The following is a 17,740-nucleotide window of genomic DNA, read 5'->3' as shown; positions in this document are numbered from 1 at the left end:
CCCCTAAATCACTTCTCCTCTCCATCTCCCAATGTCCTCCGTGTTATTCCTTATGCTCCACAAGTAAGTGAAACCATATAATTGACTTTCACTGCTTGACTTATTTCACTCAGCATAATCTCTTCCAGTCCCATCCATTATGATACAAAAGTTGGGTATTCATCCTTTCTGATGGAGGCATAATACTCCATTGTATATATGGACCATATCTTCTTTATCCATTCATCTCTTGAAGGGCATCTTGGTTCTTTCCACAGGTAGGTGACTGTGGCCATTGGTGCTGTGAATATTGGGGTACAGATGGCCCTTCTTTTCACTACATCTGTATCTTTGGGGTTAACACCCAGTGGTGCAATTGCAGGGTCATACATTAGCTCTATTTCTAATTTCTTAAGGAATCTCCACACTATTTTCAAAGTGACTGCGCCAACTTGCATTCCCACCAACAGTGTAAGAGGGTTCCCCTTTCTCCACATCCTCTCCAACACTTCTTGTTTACTGTCTTGTTAATTTTGGCCATTCTAACTGGTGTAAGGTGGTATTCCATTGTGGTTTGGATTTGAATCTCCCTGATGGCTAACGATAATGAATATTTTTTATGTGTCTGCTAGCCATTTATATGTCTTCTTTGGAGGAGTGTCTGTTCATGTCTTCTGCCCATTTTTTGACATGATTATCTGTTTTTGGATGTTGAGTTTGAGGAGTTCTTTTTAGATCTTGGATATCAGCCCTTTGTCTGTAGTGTCATTTGTGAATATCCTCTCCCATTCCATGGTTTGCCTTATTGTTTTGTTGATTGTTTGCTTTGCTGTGCAGGAACTTTTCTTCTTGATGAAGTCCCAAATGTTCATTTTTGTTTTTGTTTTCCTTTGCCTTCGGAGACATGTCTTGAAAGAAGTTGCTGTGGACAGTGTCAAAGAGGTTACTGCCTATGTTCTCCTCTAGGATTTTGGTAGATTCCTGCCTCACATCGAGGTCTTTTATCCATTTCAAGTTTATCTTTGTATATGATGTAAGAGAATGTTCGAGTTTCATTCTTCTACACATAGCTGTCCAATTTTCCCAGCACCATTTACTGAAGAGACTTTTTTCCACTGAATATTTTTTCCTGCTTTGTTGAAGATTATTTGGCCATAGAGTTGAGGGTCCATATCTGGGCTCTCTGCTCTGTTCCACTGGTCTGTGTGTCTCTTTTTGTGCCAGTACCATGCTGTCGTGGTGATCACAGCTTTGTAGTAAAGCTTGAAATCAGACAACATGATGCCCCCAGTTTTGTTTTTCTTTTTCAACATTTCCTTAACAATTTGGAGTCTCTTCTGGTTCCATACAAATTTTAGGATTGTTTGTTCCAGGTCTTTGAAAAATGCCAGTGGAATTTTGATCGGGATGGCATTGAAATTATAGATTGCTCTAGGCAGTATAGACATTTTAAGAATGTTTATTCTTCCAATCCATGAGCATGGAATGGTCTTCCATCTTTTTGTGTCTTCTTCAATTTCTTTCATGAGTGTCCTGTAGTTTCTCAAGTACAGATCCTTAACCTCTTTTGATTGGGTTTATTCCCAGGTATCTTATGTTCTTGGTGCTATAGTAAATGGGATCAATTCTCTAATTTCCATTTCTATATTTTCATTGTTAGTGCATAAGAAAACAACTGATTTCTGTACATTGATTTTATTTCCTGCCACATTACTGAATTGTTGTATGAGTTCTAGTCATTTAGGGGTGGAGTCTTTTGGTTTTCCATATAAAGTATCATGTCATCTGCAAAGAGAGTTTGACTTCTTCTTTGCCAATTTGAATGCCTTTTGTTTCTTTTCATTGTCCGATTGCTGTTGCTAGGACTTCTAGTACTATGTTGAACAACAGTGGTGAGAGTGAACATCCTTGAGTTCCTGATCTCAAAGGGAAGGCTATCAGCTTTTCCCCATTGAGGATAATATTCGCTGTGGGTTTTTCATAGGTAGATTTTATGAAGTTGAAGAATGTTCCCTCTATCCCTATATATTTGAAGGGTTTTAATCAGGAACAGATGCTGTATCTTGTCAAATGCTTTTTCTGCATCAATTGAGAGGACCATGTGGGTCTTCTCTTATCTCTTACTGATTTGTTCTGTCACATTGCTTGATTTGCGAATGTTGAACCACCCCTGCATCCCATGGATAAATCCCACTTGGTCATGGTGGATAACCTTTTTGATGTACTGTTGGCTCCTATTAGCTAGGATCTTGTTGAGAATCTTTGGCATCCATATTCATCAGGGATATTGGTCTGAAATTCTCCTTTTTGATGGGGTCCTTGTCTGGTTTGGGAATTCAGGGTAATGCTGGCTTCCTAAAAAGAGTCTGGAAGTTTTCCTTCTGCTTCAATTTTTTGAAACAGCTTTAGGAGAATAGGTTTTATTTCTTCTTTGAATGTTTGGTAGAATTCCCCAGAGAATCCATCAGGTCCTGGGCTCTGGTTTTTTGGGATATTTTTGATCACTGCTTCAATCTCATTACTAGATATTGCTCTATTCAGGTTGTCATTTTCTTCCTGATAGTGTTTTGGAAGTTCATAGGTTTCCAGGAATGCATCCATTTCGTTTAGGTTGCTGAATTTCTTGGCAAATAGCTGCTGATAATAATTTCTGATGATTGTTTCTATTTCCTTGGTGTTAATCTTGATCTCTCCATTTTCATTCATAATTTCAATTAATTTGGGTCTTCTGTCTTTTCTTTTGGATTAGTTTGGCCAGTGGTTTATCAGTCTTACTGATTCTTTTAAAAAACCAGCTTCTAGTTTTGGTGATGTGTTCTATTGTATCTCTAGTTTCTATCTAATTGATCTCTGCTCTAATCTTATTTTCCTTCTTGTGCATTGGGTTGGCCTAATTTGTTGTTGATTTTCCAGATCTTTAAGGTGTAAAGAGAGCTGGTGTATTCTGGATTTTTCCTTTTTTTTTTTTTTTTGTGGGAGGCTTGGATGGCTATGTATTTCCCCCTTAGGACCGCCTTTGCCATATCCCATAGGTTTTGGACCGAAGTGTCTTCATTCTCATTGGTTTCCATGAATTGTTTAAGTTCTTCTTTGATTTCCTGGTTGATCCAAACATTCTTAAGCAAGGTGTCTTTAGCTTCCAGGTGTTTGAATTCCTTCCAAACTTTTTCTTGTGGTTGAGTTCCAGTTTCAAAGCATTGTGGTCTGAGAATATAGAGGGAATAATATCAATCTTTTGTATCGGTTGAGTCCTGATTTGTGACCCAGTATGTGGTCTATTCTAGAGAAAGTTCCAGGTGCACTTGAGAAGAATGAGTATTCTGTTGTTTTAGGGTGGAATGTTCTGTATGTATCTATGAGGTCCATCTGGTCCAATGTGTCTTTCAGTGCTCTTGTTTCTTATTGATTTTCTGCTTGGATCATCTATTACTGAGAGTAACAGGATCCTCTGCTATTAAATGTGTTCATATCAGTAAGACTCTTTATCTTGACAGTTGTCTTAGGTAGTTCGCTGCTCCCGCATTGGGGGCATAAATATTTGCAATTGTTAGATCTTCTTAGTGGATAGACCCTTTAAGAATGATGTAGTGTCCTTCTGTATCTCTGACTACAGTCTTTAGTTTAAAATCTAATTTATCTGATATAAAAGTCACTACCCCAGCTTTCTTTTGAGGCCCATTGGCATGAAAGATGCTTCTCCATCCCTTTACTTTCAGTCTGGATGTATCTTTAGGTTCCAAATGGGTTTGTGTAGACAGCGTATAGATGGGTCCTGTCATTTTATCCAATCTGCAACCCTGTGTCATTTTTATGGGAGCATTTAAGCCATTCATGTTGAGAGTGATTATTGGAAGATACATTTTTACTGACATCATGTTGCCTGTGAAGTCCTTGTTTCTATAGATTTTCTCCATAAATTTCTGTTCTATGTCACTCTTGGGTTCTTTCTTCTTTTATAGAATCCCCCATGATATTTCTTGTAGTGCTGGCTTGGTGGTCACATACTCTTTTGAACCTTGCCGGTCTTGGTAGCTCTTTATCTCACTATCCATTTTGACTGTCATCCTTGCTGGATAAAGTATTCTTGGCTGCATGTTCTTCTCATTTAGTGCCCTGAATATGTCTCGTTAGCCCTATCTGCCTTGCGTGGTTTCTGTGGACAGGTGTGATGTTATTCTGTTGGATCTTCCTCTGTACATAAGGAGTCTTTTCCCTCTAGCTGCCCTCAGGAGCTCTTGTCTAATTTTATGATTCATCAGTCTCACAGTCAAGTGCCTTGAGGTTTTCTAGATTCATTGATCTTGGGGTGATCTTTCTGCGAAACTCTAGGACACGAATGCTGGTTCCGTTCCCCAGTTTGGAAAATTTTTATCAAGAATTTGTTCAACTCTACCTTCTAGTCTTTCTTTCTCCACCCCCTCAGGGATCCCAATAATTCTGATGTTGGAATGTTTCGTGGCATCATTTATTTCCCTAATTATGTTTTCATGGTTTCGCCTCCTCCTGATCCTTTTTCTCTATCAGTTTGTCCTCTAGATCACTAATTCTGTCTTCTGCCTTGGTTACCCTAGCTGTTAGAGAAGTTAGATTAGATTAGATTGGATCTCATTGGTAGCATTTTTAACTTCTTCCTGGGTGGTTTTCACTTCTTCCCTGAGAGTTTCTATGTTGTCACTAATGGTTTTCTCCAACCTAGCCATTGCCTGGATAATTCTTACCCTGAATTCCCTTTCCGACATACTGTTTATGTCCATATCCAGTAGTTCTGAGGGAGAGGGCACAGTCTCTGAATTTTTCCTCTGTTAGGTGTTCCTCCTCCTAGTCACTTTGGTGAGAGGTGGTTGAGGGGATGTGTAGCTGAATATATCAACTGTGATCCAGGCAAGGTGCACCCTGGAACACTTCTGAGCTATCGGAAGTCACCACAGCATCACCTGCCTATATGGGTTTCTGTGAGCAAAAGTCACATGGTCCTTGGTTACTGATTAGCCGCAACAGGGTGACTACTAAAAGGAATACCTGTTCAGCCCAGCCTGTATTCAAAGAATCTGCCCAGCACAAATCTTTCCTGATCTCTTCCTTGGGTTTGGTGAGAAAGTTCTTAATGGGGTGTTGTATCGCCCTCATTGAAAGCACCCAACTCACATTTCCATGCTTAATGTTTTGATGAAGTGCCAGACTGATTTTAAACTGACTGTTCGATTTTACTTTCTAATAGCCATATATAAAGATTCCAGTTTCTCCACATCCTCACCAATACTTGTTACTATCTGTCTTACTGATACTAGCCATTTTAGTGTGTGTGAAGTGGTATCTCATTCTTTGGGTTGTTTTTTACTTTTATGAAGCTATAGGTCACAGCACATACAAAGTTTTTAATTTTGATGAAGTCTAATTTATCAATTTTTTTCTTTTGTTATTTTTAAGTTTTTATTTTAATTCCAGTATAGTAATATGCAGTGTTACATTGGTTTCAGATGTACAATGCAGTGATTCAGTACTTCCATACAATACCCCACTGCTCATGATGACAAGTGCACTCTTTAATCCCCATCACCTACTTAAACTTCCCTCACTTCCTCCCCTCTGGTAACCAACAGTCTGTTCTCTCTACATAAGAGTCTATTTCTTGTTTTTTTTTTTCCCTCTTTTATTTTCTTTGCTCCTTTGTTTTGTTTCTTAAATTCCACATATGATTGAAATCCTATGGTATTTGTCTTTCTCTGACTTATTTTACTTTGTGTTATACTCTCTAGCTCTATCTATGTCATTGCAGATGGCAAGATATCATTCATTTTTATGGCTGAATAATACTCCAGTGTGTGTGTGTGTGTGTGTGTGTGTGTGTGTCTCACATCTTTTTTATCTGTCATCAATTGGTGGACACTTTGGCTACTTCTATAATTTGACCATTTTAAATAATGCCGCAAAAACATAGGGGTGCACTTATCCTTTTATTAGTATCTTTGTATTCTTTGGGTAAATACCTAATAGTGTGATTACTGGATCATAGGGTAGTTCTATTTTTAACTTTTTGAAGAACCTCCACACTGCTTTCTGTATTCTCACCGTCATTGCAAGAGGGTTCATTTTCTGTATCTGTTGTTTCTTGTGTTGTTGATTTTAGCTCTTCTGGTGTGAGATGATATCTCATTGTGAGGTTTTGATTTCTACTTCCCTGATGAGTGATGTTAAGTATGTTTTCATGTGCCTATTGCCCATATCTATGTCTTCTTTGGAAAAATGTTCATGTCTTTTGCCCATTTTTTAATTAGATTATTTGGTATTTGGCTGTTGAGTTGTATAAGTTCTTGTTGAGTTGTATAAGTTGTATAAGGTATAAGAAGATGGTCCACTTTTTTTCTTTTGCATGTTTCTGTCCAGTTTTCTCAACACGATTTGTTGAAGAGACTTTTTCTCATTGGATATTCTTTTCTGCTTTGTTGAATATTAACTGACCATATAGATGTGGGTTTTTTCCTGGGTGTTCTATTCTGTTCTATGATCTATTTCATCTGTTTTTATGCCAGTACCATACTGTTTTGACCACTTTAGCTTTGTAATATAACTTGAAGTCCTGAATTGTGATGCCTCCAGCTTTTCTTCTTCTTAAGGATTGCTTTGACGATTTTTGATATTTTTTTATACCATACAAATCTTAGGATTGTTTGTTCTAGCTCTGTGAAAAATACTATTGGTATTTTGATAGGGGTTGCATTAAATGTGAAGATTGCTTTGGATAGTATAAATGTTTTAACAATTATTGTTCTTCCAATCCATGAGCATAGAATGTATTTCCATTTCTTTGTGTCATCTTCAGTTTCTTATGTCATTGTTTTATAGTTTTAGGAGTATAGGTCTTTCATCTCTTTGGTTAAGTTTATTCTTAGGTATCTTATTATTTTGGGTTCAGTTGTAAATGGTATCAATTCTTTAATTTCTCTTTCTGCTACTTCATTATCAGTATATAGAAATACAACAGTTTTATGTACCTTGATTTTGTACCCTGCCACTTTACTGAATTTGTGAGTTCTAGCAGTTTTGTGGTGAAATTTTTCAGGTTTCCTAAATATAGTATCGTATCATCTGCAAATGGTGAAATTTTTATTTCTTCCTTACAGATTTAAATTACTTTTATTTCTTTTTGTTGTCTGATTGCTCTGGCTAGGACTTCCAGTAATATGTTGAATGAAAGTTGTGAGAGTCAACATCCTTGTCTTGTTCCTGACCTTAGAGGAAAAGTTCTCAATTTTTTCCTCCTTGATGGTGATGTTAGCTGTGGGTTTTTCATATATGGCCTTTATTATGTTGAGATATGTTCCTTGTAAACCTACTTTGTTGAGGGTTTTTATCATGAATGGAAATTGCACTTTGTCACTTGCTTTTTCTATATGTCTATATGTTCTTTTTCTATATGATTCTTATCCTTTCTCTTATTGATATTATGTATCATGTTAATTGATTTGAACCACCCTGGCAACCCAGGAATGAATTTCACTTGATCATCGTGAATGACTTTTTTAAGGTATTGTTGGATTCTGTTTGCCAGTATTTTCTTGTGGATTTTTATGTGTGTTCATTGGAGATACTGGCCTGTAGTTCTCCTTAGTCATGTCTTTATCTTATGTTGGTTTAAAGGTAATGCTGGCCTCATAAATGAATTTGGAAATTTCTTTTTTGGGAGTTGTTTCAGTTTTGGTAGTTTATGCTTCTAGGAATTTATCCATTTCTTTAAGGTTGTCCAATTTGTTGGCATATAGTTTTTTCATAATATTCTATTATAATTGCTTGTATTTCTGTGCTGTTGGTAATTTCTTGTTTCATTTGTGATGTTATTTGAGTCCTTTCTCTTTTTTTGTCTATAAGTCTGTTTTATTGATTTTTTCAAAGAACCAGCTCCTGGTGTCATTGACCTGTTCATTTTCTTTCTTTCTTTCTTTCTTTCTTTCTTTCTTTCTTTCTTTCTTTCTTTCTTTCTTTCTTTTTTTTTTTAGTGTCTATATCATTCATTTTCCCTCTAGTCTTTATTATTTCCTTCCTTCTGATGGTTTTAAGTTTTGTTTGTTGTCCTTTTTCTAGTTCCTTTAGGGTAGATAGGTTGGTTTGTTTTTGTTTTTGTTTTGTTGTTACTGTTTTTGAGATTTTTCTTGCTTCTTGAGATAGGCCTGTACTGCTATATACTTCCCTCTTAGGACCACTTTTGCTGCATCCCAGAGATTTTGCCTCATTGTATTTTCATTTTCATTTGTTTCTGTGTATGTTTTTTACTACTTTGGTTTCCTGGTTGACCCATTCATTGTCTAGTCGCATATTATTTAACCCCATATATTTGTGCTATTTCCATATTTTTTCTTGTGGTTGACTTCTAGCTTCATTATATTGTGGTAAGAAAAGGTGCATCGTAAGACTCCAGTCTTTCTGAATTTGTTGAGGCTTGTTTTGTGGGCTATGATCTATTCTGGAGAATGTTTTGTGTACACTTGAAAATAATGTCTACTCTGCTGTTAAATCCATCTGGTCTAGTGTGTCATTTAAAGCCATTGTTTCCTTGTTGATTTTCTGTTTAGATGGTCTGTCCATTGAGGTAAGTGGCGTGTTAGAATCCCCTACTATTACTGTATCATTATCAATTAGTTCTTTATGTTAGTTATTAACTGTTTTATATATTTGGGTGTTCCCATGTTGGGTGCATCGATATATAGAATTATTATATCTTCTTGTCAGATTATCTTCTCTATTATGATATAGTGTCCTTCTTTGTCTCTTGTTACAGTCTTTTTTAAAGTCTCTTTTTGTCTGAAATAAGTACTAGCTCTTTTTTTTTTACATCAGTATGCATAATAGATGTTTCTCCATGCCCTCACTTTCAATTTGCAGGTGTCTTTAGGTCTAAAATGAGTCTCTTTTAGGCAGCGTATAGATAGGTTATGCTTTTTCTTTATCCATTTTGTTACCCTGTGTCTTTTGATTGGAGCATTTAGTCCATTTATATTCAAAGTAATTATTGATAGATATGTATTTATTGTTATTTTACTGTTTTGTGGGTTTTTTTTTGAAGATTTTGTCTGACACTTTCTTCTTTCTTTCATGGTTTGGTGGTTTTCTTTAGTGATGTAATTGGATTTCTTTCTCTTTATTCTTTGCACTTTTATTAGTGCTTTTTGGTTTGTGGTTACCAATATGTTTATATAACATCTTGTGCATATAGCAGTTTATACTGAGTTGATGGTTGTTCAAGTTTGAACCTATTCCTTACTCCTTCCCTCCCCACATTTTAGGCATATGGTGTCATACATCACATCCTTTTTTTTTTTTAATGAGTTCATTGACTTGGTTTTTTACAGAATTATTTATTTTTACTGCTTTTGTGTTTCCTCCCCTTCATACTGCCACTTTTGGTCTCTCCTTTCCATTCAGAGTCTCCTTAACTATTTCTTGCATGGCTGGTTTAGTGGCTATGGACTCCTTCAGTTTTTCTTTGTCTGGGAAACTCCATATCTCTACTTCTATTCTGAATGATAGCCTTGCTGGATAGAATATTGTTGGCTGCAGATTTTTCCTATTTTGCACTTGGAATATATCATGCCACTGTCTTCTGGCCTGTCACATTTCTCTCTCTCTCTTTCTTTTAAGATTTTATTTATTAGAGAGAGAGAGAGCATGAGCAGAGGGAAGGGGCAGAAGGAGAAGCAGTCTCCCTGCAGAGCAGGGAGCCCAACACAGGCCTCAATCCCAGGACCCTGAGATCATGACCTGGGCAGAAGGCAGACAGTTAACTGCCTTCCCCACCCCAGGCCTGCCTCATTTCTGCTGAAAAAAATCCCCTGCTAGCCTTATGGAGTTTCCCTTGTATGTTACTGTCTTCTTTTGTCTTGATGCTTTTAAATGTTTTTTCTTTATCACTGTATTTTGCCAATTTAATTACAGCATATCTTGGCATGGTCTGCTTTTGTTGATTTTGTTTTGGGTTGTCTATGCTTCCTGGATCCGGATATCTGTTTCCTTCCCCAGATTAGGGAATTGTTCAGCTACTATGTCTTCAAATAAATTTTCTGCTCCCTTTTCTCTCTGTCTTCTTCTTGGTCTCATATAATACAAATGTTACTATGTTTGATGACATCTCTGAGTTCCCTAAGTCTATTCTCATTTTGCATAATTCCCTTCTTCTTTTTGTTCAGCTTGATTACTTTCCATTACTCTGTCTTCTAGGTCATTAATTCCTCTGCTTCTTCTAGCCTACTGTGCATTCCATCAGGCATGTTTCTAATCTTGTCTATTGTAGGATTTGTTTTCCTCATATGAGCGAGTCTTATCTCTCACCCTTCTCTGTAACTGCAGCTCCTTCCCCACTGAAGCAGCCATGATGTGTCTCCAAAAACACATCTAATTGATTCTTTTTTATCCTTCAGTGCGGCCTTTTCCCTACCTTTAGTTGTAGAGTTTGTTCTGCCAGTCATTAGGTTAATTTCTGGGGTGTTTAGGATGATCTGATAGTTAATGTAGTTGCATTCGTGTAATGAGGTAAACCTAGGGTACTCCTACTCTGCTGCCATCTTCCAACTCCCACTGATCTTTAACACTCCAGGCTTTAGTTGTAAGAGCTCATGAAATTTGGGCCCTCTTACTTTCCAAGCCAATTGCTATGGAGATTTATTTTCCCTGTACACTCCCATGTGTGCTAGCCTGTTTCTCATCTTTCTCTGTGGCCATGGTGACCACAATCTGTCTCCCTAACCACATCTCCATACTTCCTACCTTCTTCAATGTGGTCTCTTCTCTACCTTTATTTTTGGAGTTCGTTCTGCCAGTCTTCAGATCAATTTCTTGAGTATTTAGGATGATTTAATAGTTGCCTTGTTGTATTTGTGGAATAAGGTGAGCCTAGGGTTCTCCTACTCTGCTGCCATCTTCCTCTCCTTCTTTTTTGCTTGTACTTTTGATGTCTAAGAAGGCTTGCCTAGCCTAACATCACAAAGATTTACTATTGTTTTCTTCTATGTATTTCCTAGTTTTATCCCTTACATTTATGTCATCCATTTTGAGTTTGTTTGTGTTAAGGAAGGCATCCACGTACAATCTTTTTCATTTGGAAATCCAGTTGTCCCAGCACTATTTGTTGAAGAAATTGTTCTTTCCCCCATTGAATGGTCTCAGCACCCTTGTCAAAATCTGTTGATCGCAAGATTTATTTCTGGACACTCAGTTCTGTTCTACTATTCAGTTTCTGTCCAATTAGCAATGCCACACTGTCTTAATTATTATAGATTTATAAAAAGTTTTGAAATCAGTAAGCATTTATCTGTGTTATTCTTTTTCAGATGGTTTTGTCTTTTTGGATCAACTTGTCAATTTTCATAAAAAACAATCACCAAAGAAACAAAAGCCAGCTGTGATTTTAATAGACATTGTATTAAATCTGCAGAACTTTATTTTAACCTTTTAGAATAAAGTCAGTATGCCCAAAAGGGCATAGGTATAAAGAAGTAAGCCAGTGCATTTTCTTAAATCTGTTGCGTGGACAATAATCCAGACACAGTGTTTCAAATTTTGCTTCTTCTCACAAGCAAACTAAAGGAAAAAATTACTAGTTAGGTAGTAAATATAGCTTTCTGGAAAATCCTTCCATAGGTTGAACCTTTTTATAACAAGATATCTGACTCCCTGCCTTCACATAGTCATACTTGACTCTAAGTTAATTTTCAGTAAAAGAATATTTCATCATAGCTGATTTATTTGGAGTGTTTTAGAAAGTCTGTTCATAATTAATTGTCACCATGACAGGTGGGGGATAGCTACATGCCAGTGGTAATCTGTCAACCCTATCCCTGCAGTAAACAGGCTGGAGACTGTCCGTTCATCACTTGTTTCAATTTAATAATTGATGCAGTTCCCTAGGGTCACATTATCTTTTTCTCATGTTTAGGCACGCCTTGAAATCTGTGCTTTGAGGGATACTGTTGCTGTTCACCTGACGCCTGAAAGCAAGTGAGTTGCTAAATGTTTTGTTCTGAGTGCTTCATTAAAATACAGTTATACACAACTAATGAATTGTTGAATACTGTATCAAAAACTTATGATGTACTATATGCTGGCTAACTGAACATAAAAAAATAAAATAAAGCTTATTAGTCTATTAAATCCTTTGTAAGGATTAACTGATCAGACTGAACACTCATGATTGTGATGTGATAAAGTTTATATTTGATTAATTTTTTAGCTAAAAAGCATAAAAAGCCAACGATTCCTAATACTGGTTCTTTGTAGCATAATATAAAGGAAAAAAGACTTAATATGATTTTATGTTTTCATTCAGTAAAATAAATCTTAATCTCATAAATGATATATCAGAGCATTACATACTTCTTGAAAAAAAGAGAAGAAAGATTGAGTCTTAATCTATTCATAGCAGACTCTGAGGGACAGTTTAAGCATTGTAAATATCAGCATAAGAGGAAGCCTTGTGGTTTCTCTACAAAATTTTGTAGTGGAAATTTGATGATAATTTTTAGCTGTTTTGAATGAAAGTCAGGATTTCCTATCATCAGAATATCAGTAGGTGAACTAAAATATCACTAACTACTTACCTATACAAAATTGTTTACTCCATTATCAAAGTACCTAGGAAATACTCGGTTATATTGCTAATGTGCCTGGTAATCCAAGTAACATACAAGTAAAATGTTTAAGGACACTTGGTTTGATATACTTACTCATTTCCAGCTTTCGATGACATGGCTTATGCCATCAGTTTTACTGTGTTTATTACAACTGAAGAGACTTCTAATTTTTTTCCTAACGAATGAAGTTAGAGTCTATTCCTGTTCATGATGGCTGACAAGAAGCCATTTCTAGATGGTTCCCATGTTAGTTATTTAGTCACACCTTTCCCATGCTTAATTTTTCTACATAAAATATTAAATAATGGATGATAGAGGGCACTCCACTTAGTCCAAAGCTTATATGGGTGCATGCTTTGTGTAAGTACCTGGGTATTTATTCCTATTAATTTAAACTTTCAGAGCCTAAGTTCCTCATCCATGAAAGAAAGATAATAAATACTCTCTAGGCAAACTTTTGGGGGAAGTAAATTAAAAGATATGCCAAGTTTCCTTCTAAACTATTGGTGCACTACAAATAATCAGTGATATCATCTTCATGATCATCATTGTTGTCATAGTGTAAAAATAAAGAATAATAGAATTAGATTTCTTTTGATTAATTGAGAAGAGGTTTAAGATGACAGTGGAGATAACAGCAAAGACTCCACTCTACATCAGGAAAGAAGAAAGTCAATTTCATATTGGAAAGGAAACTAAGTGTGCCCACAGGCTATAACCTATCCCTTGTCCTAACTGGGAACAACTAAAGCTTTCCACTATCAGTTTTTTTAATCCGTTCGGGACTTCGTAGTCTATTTGTTGCTGTGATATTTGCCCCTTGTTTGAGAAACATGCCCAAAAGTATGTTTGCTAGTATACTGATGAGGATCCATTTTTATAATACAAAATCAAAGACTACCTTAAAGTCAAGAATAATTACATTTATTTCTTTACCCTTAGACAACAAATTATAAAAGAATAAGAGAAGTTAAAAATTATACCTTAATGACCAGTATAAGTTATTACCAAATAATTTCCCCTAAAAGGCTTTTTATTTGATTCGGTAGCTTCTCTGGTACTTTCTACTTTAAAAAAGTTAAGCATACCAAGTTGGTGGGCTTTTTAAATTCACACCTTTTTAGGTTTTCATGAAAAGAAAGTATGTTAAATTAAAATCAATCAGTCAATCTCCACTTATCCTACAAATTTTAAATATACTAATAACTAAATCCTATATTTATAGTTATATTTAATTAATATAAGATATTGGCTGTAAATCAGGCCCTGTATATGTCAATACTATAAATGTCCCCATTCGTTTAATGATCATTAAAATCATCCCTATTTCTACTTCATTCCTTCCTTTCTTACCAGTTGCTTTAATAGTTCAGTTTTGTTTTGAAAAGACTTTTTAAAAATTGAACATGGTCACATTAAGCTCTCATGTACCATGAATAGCATCCTTTTGTCAAAATCATTCTCTCTTTTAGCTCTTCAAGTTCTGTTTCATTTCCTAGTTGAGTTTTTTCTGACCCTACTCCTACAAGACCTTCGCCTGGGAACTATACCCTGTACCCTCACTTTTACTTTTACTTTTTCTATTGTTTTTCACTTTTACTTTGTCTCATATTTCTACGTGCTTCACTGGCTTATACTGGTTTCTTTACATTTTAAGATATGCTTAAGAATTTTTAATGATGCTCTTCATTCCCCTTAGAAATATAAAATGTTTAATTTAAATGTTGCTTGTCTGTGTACCAGGTCTAGTTTTAAACAGGCTTTGGAAGCCCTGCCTCAGCTTTCAAGTGGAGCAGATAAAAAGTAAGTTCTATATGCTGTTTTCAAGGTTTTGTTACCTAAAAGTACTTTTTGAATAGATGATGATTTGGACTTAAGAAAAAGCACTACTTAATAGCCCTTTATAGTATGCATTATGTTGGCTGTACCCGGCTTGTCTCCAATGTGACAGAATAAGGTAAAACCTTTTCTCTTGGTTTATGGCAGTTTAGAAATTAACTCTTTTCTTGTTTTAAGTGACTAATACAGAAAACATTTTAAGAAAGTTTATTTTGACTCCGTAAACTATGTTATTGTCCTACATTTTTAAGAAGGTAATACTAAGAGAAATATAAAAAGCCAGTAAAATGTAGGACTTGATGATTTTTTCCTTTGAGTAGCCCAGCAATGTACATTTTTCCTTTATATAATGTAAAGTCATAAAAAAGTAAATTTGTACACATGACATAATGAAATTGTTTATGTTTCACTAACACTATGTTAATGGTCTTGACCAGAATTTAAACTCTGCTACTCATAAAACAGGAAATTCTGACCTGAGACAAAATGCAGGCCAGGCAAATTTCATAAATGCTCAACCTACCCTCAACTGAGGTAGTGGAAACATTGTAGGTCTTTGCTTCTTCACTAACCATAACTGAAGTCCACCTGCCTTTGCATTTGGCTGCTTAGTCTACAGACATGAAAACCATGGTATAGGCTCTGTGATTTTGCATAGGTGAGTGTTATGAAAACTCAGAGGTCAGAGAGAACACGTGAGAGGCTGGGAAAATGTCACATGGAGATGGTGTTCTAATTTTGAGCATTGTTAAACCCATGAAATAATCTTTTGACTCCAGTATCATTAAGCCCACTTCTTTCCTTCATCTGAACCAGATGAACTCTAAGCTCTAAAATTACACATCAAACCAGTTAAAGAAAACAGTTGAGTTATTAAGTACTAGTATAGTTTGCCCACTGAGTTAGAACTGACCTTGATTGTTCTGGTTCTTAATTCACCACTTCAGTTTACCTCTCTCCCAATATTTGTTCAAAACAAAAATGCAAAATAGGAGGAGCTAGGCAATAGACCGGTAGCTACCTACGAGTGAGAGAAAGGAGAAAGGTGGCCACAAAGGGGCAGCACAAGAAGATTTGGAGGGTGATAGAACTATTCTGTGTCCCAATTATGGCAGTTATTAGGTTGCTAATATGTGTTTATCAGTATTCATAGAGCTGTATGCCAAAAAGAGTACATTTAAGTATTTTTTAAATTTTTAAAAAGTGAATGTAAAAAAGTACAAGCCCAAGCATTAATATATTTTAGGAAGAAATCTAATTACTCTAGGGAAAGGAGACAGGTAGGAGATTTTTATATTATAAATATAGATATGTATATAAATACATAATCCTTTTGACTAGCTCCTTTGACTAATTTACTTCTGTTATTGAGTTAAGAATCAATAAGTAAATAACTTCAACAAGCAGAAGCTCAAGCTGAGCAGTTGGCTCCCCTGCATGTTTTCTTAAGTTGCTAGACAACCTTCACTCTGCCAGGCTGTAAAATAGATTCTCCTCCCTACAGGTTACTGGAAGAGCTGCTGAACAAGTTCAAGAGTAGCATGCACTTGCAGCTCACCTGTTTCCAAGCTGCTTCTTCAACTATGATGAAAACATAAATACCACCCCCAAAAAAGGGCATTCGAAAGATAACAAGTAATAATTGTTACCACTTTATTAAGTGCCCTAAAGGTATTAGCATACAAAGCATTAGGTTTGTACTCTTTCTCTTTTCCCCAAATTGGCAGCGTAGAAAGATGTTTGTATGTTTTATTTCAACCAAAATGACCCAGTTTGAAATGCCCAAGCAATAACTTGTTTTGTCATTTTTATTACATTGGGCTCTATATGTCTTAAAATACCTTTAAATCTATATATTCTTAGCTAGGTGTTGCATGATGAATGCCGTAAGGAGAGCTACTTTTACAGGGAGTGCTTTGAGATGGCATGTGATGTAACTAAGGCATTCTTCAGTGTCTCATATACTAGACTTTTATTGTCTGCAGCTTCCAAGACACATGGAGAGATTGGTAAGATTTGGAAAGTTATATTTAGACATCTTTGGAACTTTAACTGTCCTAAACTGTACATCTTTACTTAAAAACTTTATTTCATACGAATACCTCTAACTCTCCTAATTCAAGTGGAATTTTAGAGAATTTGCAGTTTGTCTAAGAAAATGTTATATTTGGTGTAAATTATTTGTGGTCCAGATGCCATGAGTTAACTTTGTGTCTTGCTGCCTCATTTTTATTTCTCACTGAGCTAATAAACATTAAGCACCTTTCAGTGTAGCTTTTCTTTGTCCCACTCACTCTTAAAGTGTTTTTTCATGTCAATGCATTGCCTGTCCCTTAGGACCCATTTGTTACTGTGGTAGAGCTTAGTTACCCCAATAGATGCTGGTGGAAATAGCTGCAACCTTCACTGCCTCTTAAAGAACAAGCCAGGCCCCCTGGTGACAGCTGACACTCCTGCCCACCTCTGTTCACTCCTTCCTCTCCAGCAATGTCTTTTCTCTCCACTGCTCCTTACCATTTGAAGTATCTTGCTCAGTAGCTAAAAGAACATTGCTCCAGCGTAGTCTGTGTTTTCTGAAGATTCAGACACTCCTCTGTTACCAGGCAGTAGGAACTGCTGATGAACCTCATGCCATTTGTCCTACATTCGCTGCTGACTTCATTTACCAGCATAGGCGCAGGGCACCGTAACCTCTTTCAAAGGCAGCTTTCCCTACCTAATTTTACCATACCGTTTGCTCAGAAAACTGAGTAATTCTCTTACCTATTGGCTGTGTGTTAGGATTCTCAAATTTTTCTATGGGTGTCACAGAATCCCTTGTTAAGGCTGAAATTAATATCTTTACTAATACAAGTAATTTTAGAGTATAGATTGCCAGAAACAGTATCCATTATTTGGAATAAGTCAGTGTTGTTATGTTTATTCATTTGGTGTATGGGGGAAATCATAATAACTGAAAGTGAAAGTTTAATTTTTACAAATGTGCTTGATAAAACTTATTAAGTAATACACAGAACATTGTCTCTCCTAAGCATGTTAATTATTGCACCTAACATGATGATGAACTAAATTACAAATCTACAGTCCTGGATGTTTGTATTATTTTCAATATCTACTACAGAGCATTCATCCAATAAAGAATGTGTCTTTAATACAAGATGTAATTTAGTTGTCATTTTTTTCCCAAGCGTCTTTATTTCTACATTTTCATTAGGTATATAATTTTTTATGTCTAGTTTTAATGTGCAAAATAAATACTTAAATTCTAGTTTACCTTATATTTGTCTAATCATTGTCAGAAAGCA

General features: G+C 35.8%; 1 protein-coding gene across 1 annotated transcript in view; it reads left to right on the top strand.

Moving 5' to 3' along the window:
• The window catches only part of LOC111156692 (exocyst complex component 2), a 307,781-nt gene extending 291,080 nt beyond the window's left edge, over positions 1 to 16,701 (top strand). The window contains exons 26-28 of the mRNA XM_022517721.1: positions 11,903 to 11,964; positions 14,340 to 14,399; positions 15,940 to 16,701. Coding sequence (XP_022373429.1) covers positions 11,903 to 11,964; positions 14,340 to 14,399; positions 15,940 to 16,033 — 216 coding nt within the window. The 3' untranslated portion in view covers positions 16,034 to 16,701. The remainder of the gene's footprint in view (positions 1 to 11,902; positions 11,965 to 14,339; positions 14,400 to 15,939) is intronic.
• Positions 16,702 to 17,740: the final 1,039 nt, after the last annotated feature.

This window comes from Enhydra lutris, unplaced genomic scaffold (assembly GCF_002288905.1).
Source record: "Enhydra lutris kenyoni isolate GAN:26980312 unplaced genomic scaffold, ASM228890v2 scaffoldscaffold48, whole genome shotgun sequence".
NCBI classification, from domain to species: Eukaryota; Metazoa; Chordata; class Mammalia; order Carnivora; family Mustelidae; genus Enhydra; species Enhydra lutris.
This window is presented reverse-complemented; position numbering and strand designations above follow the sequence as displayed.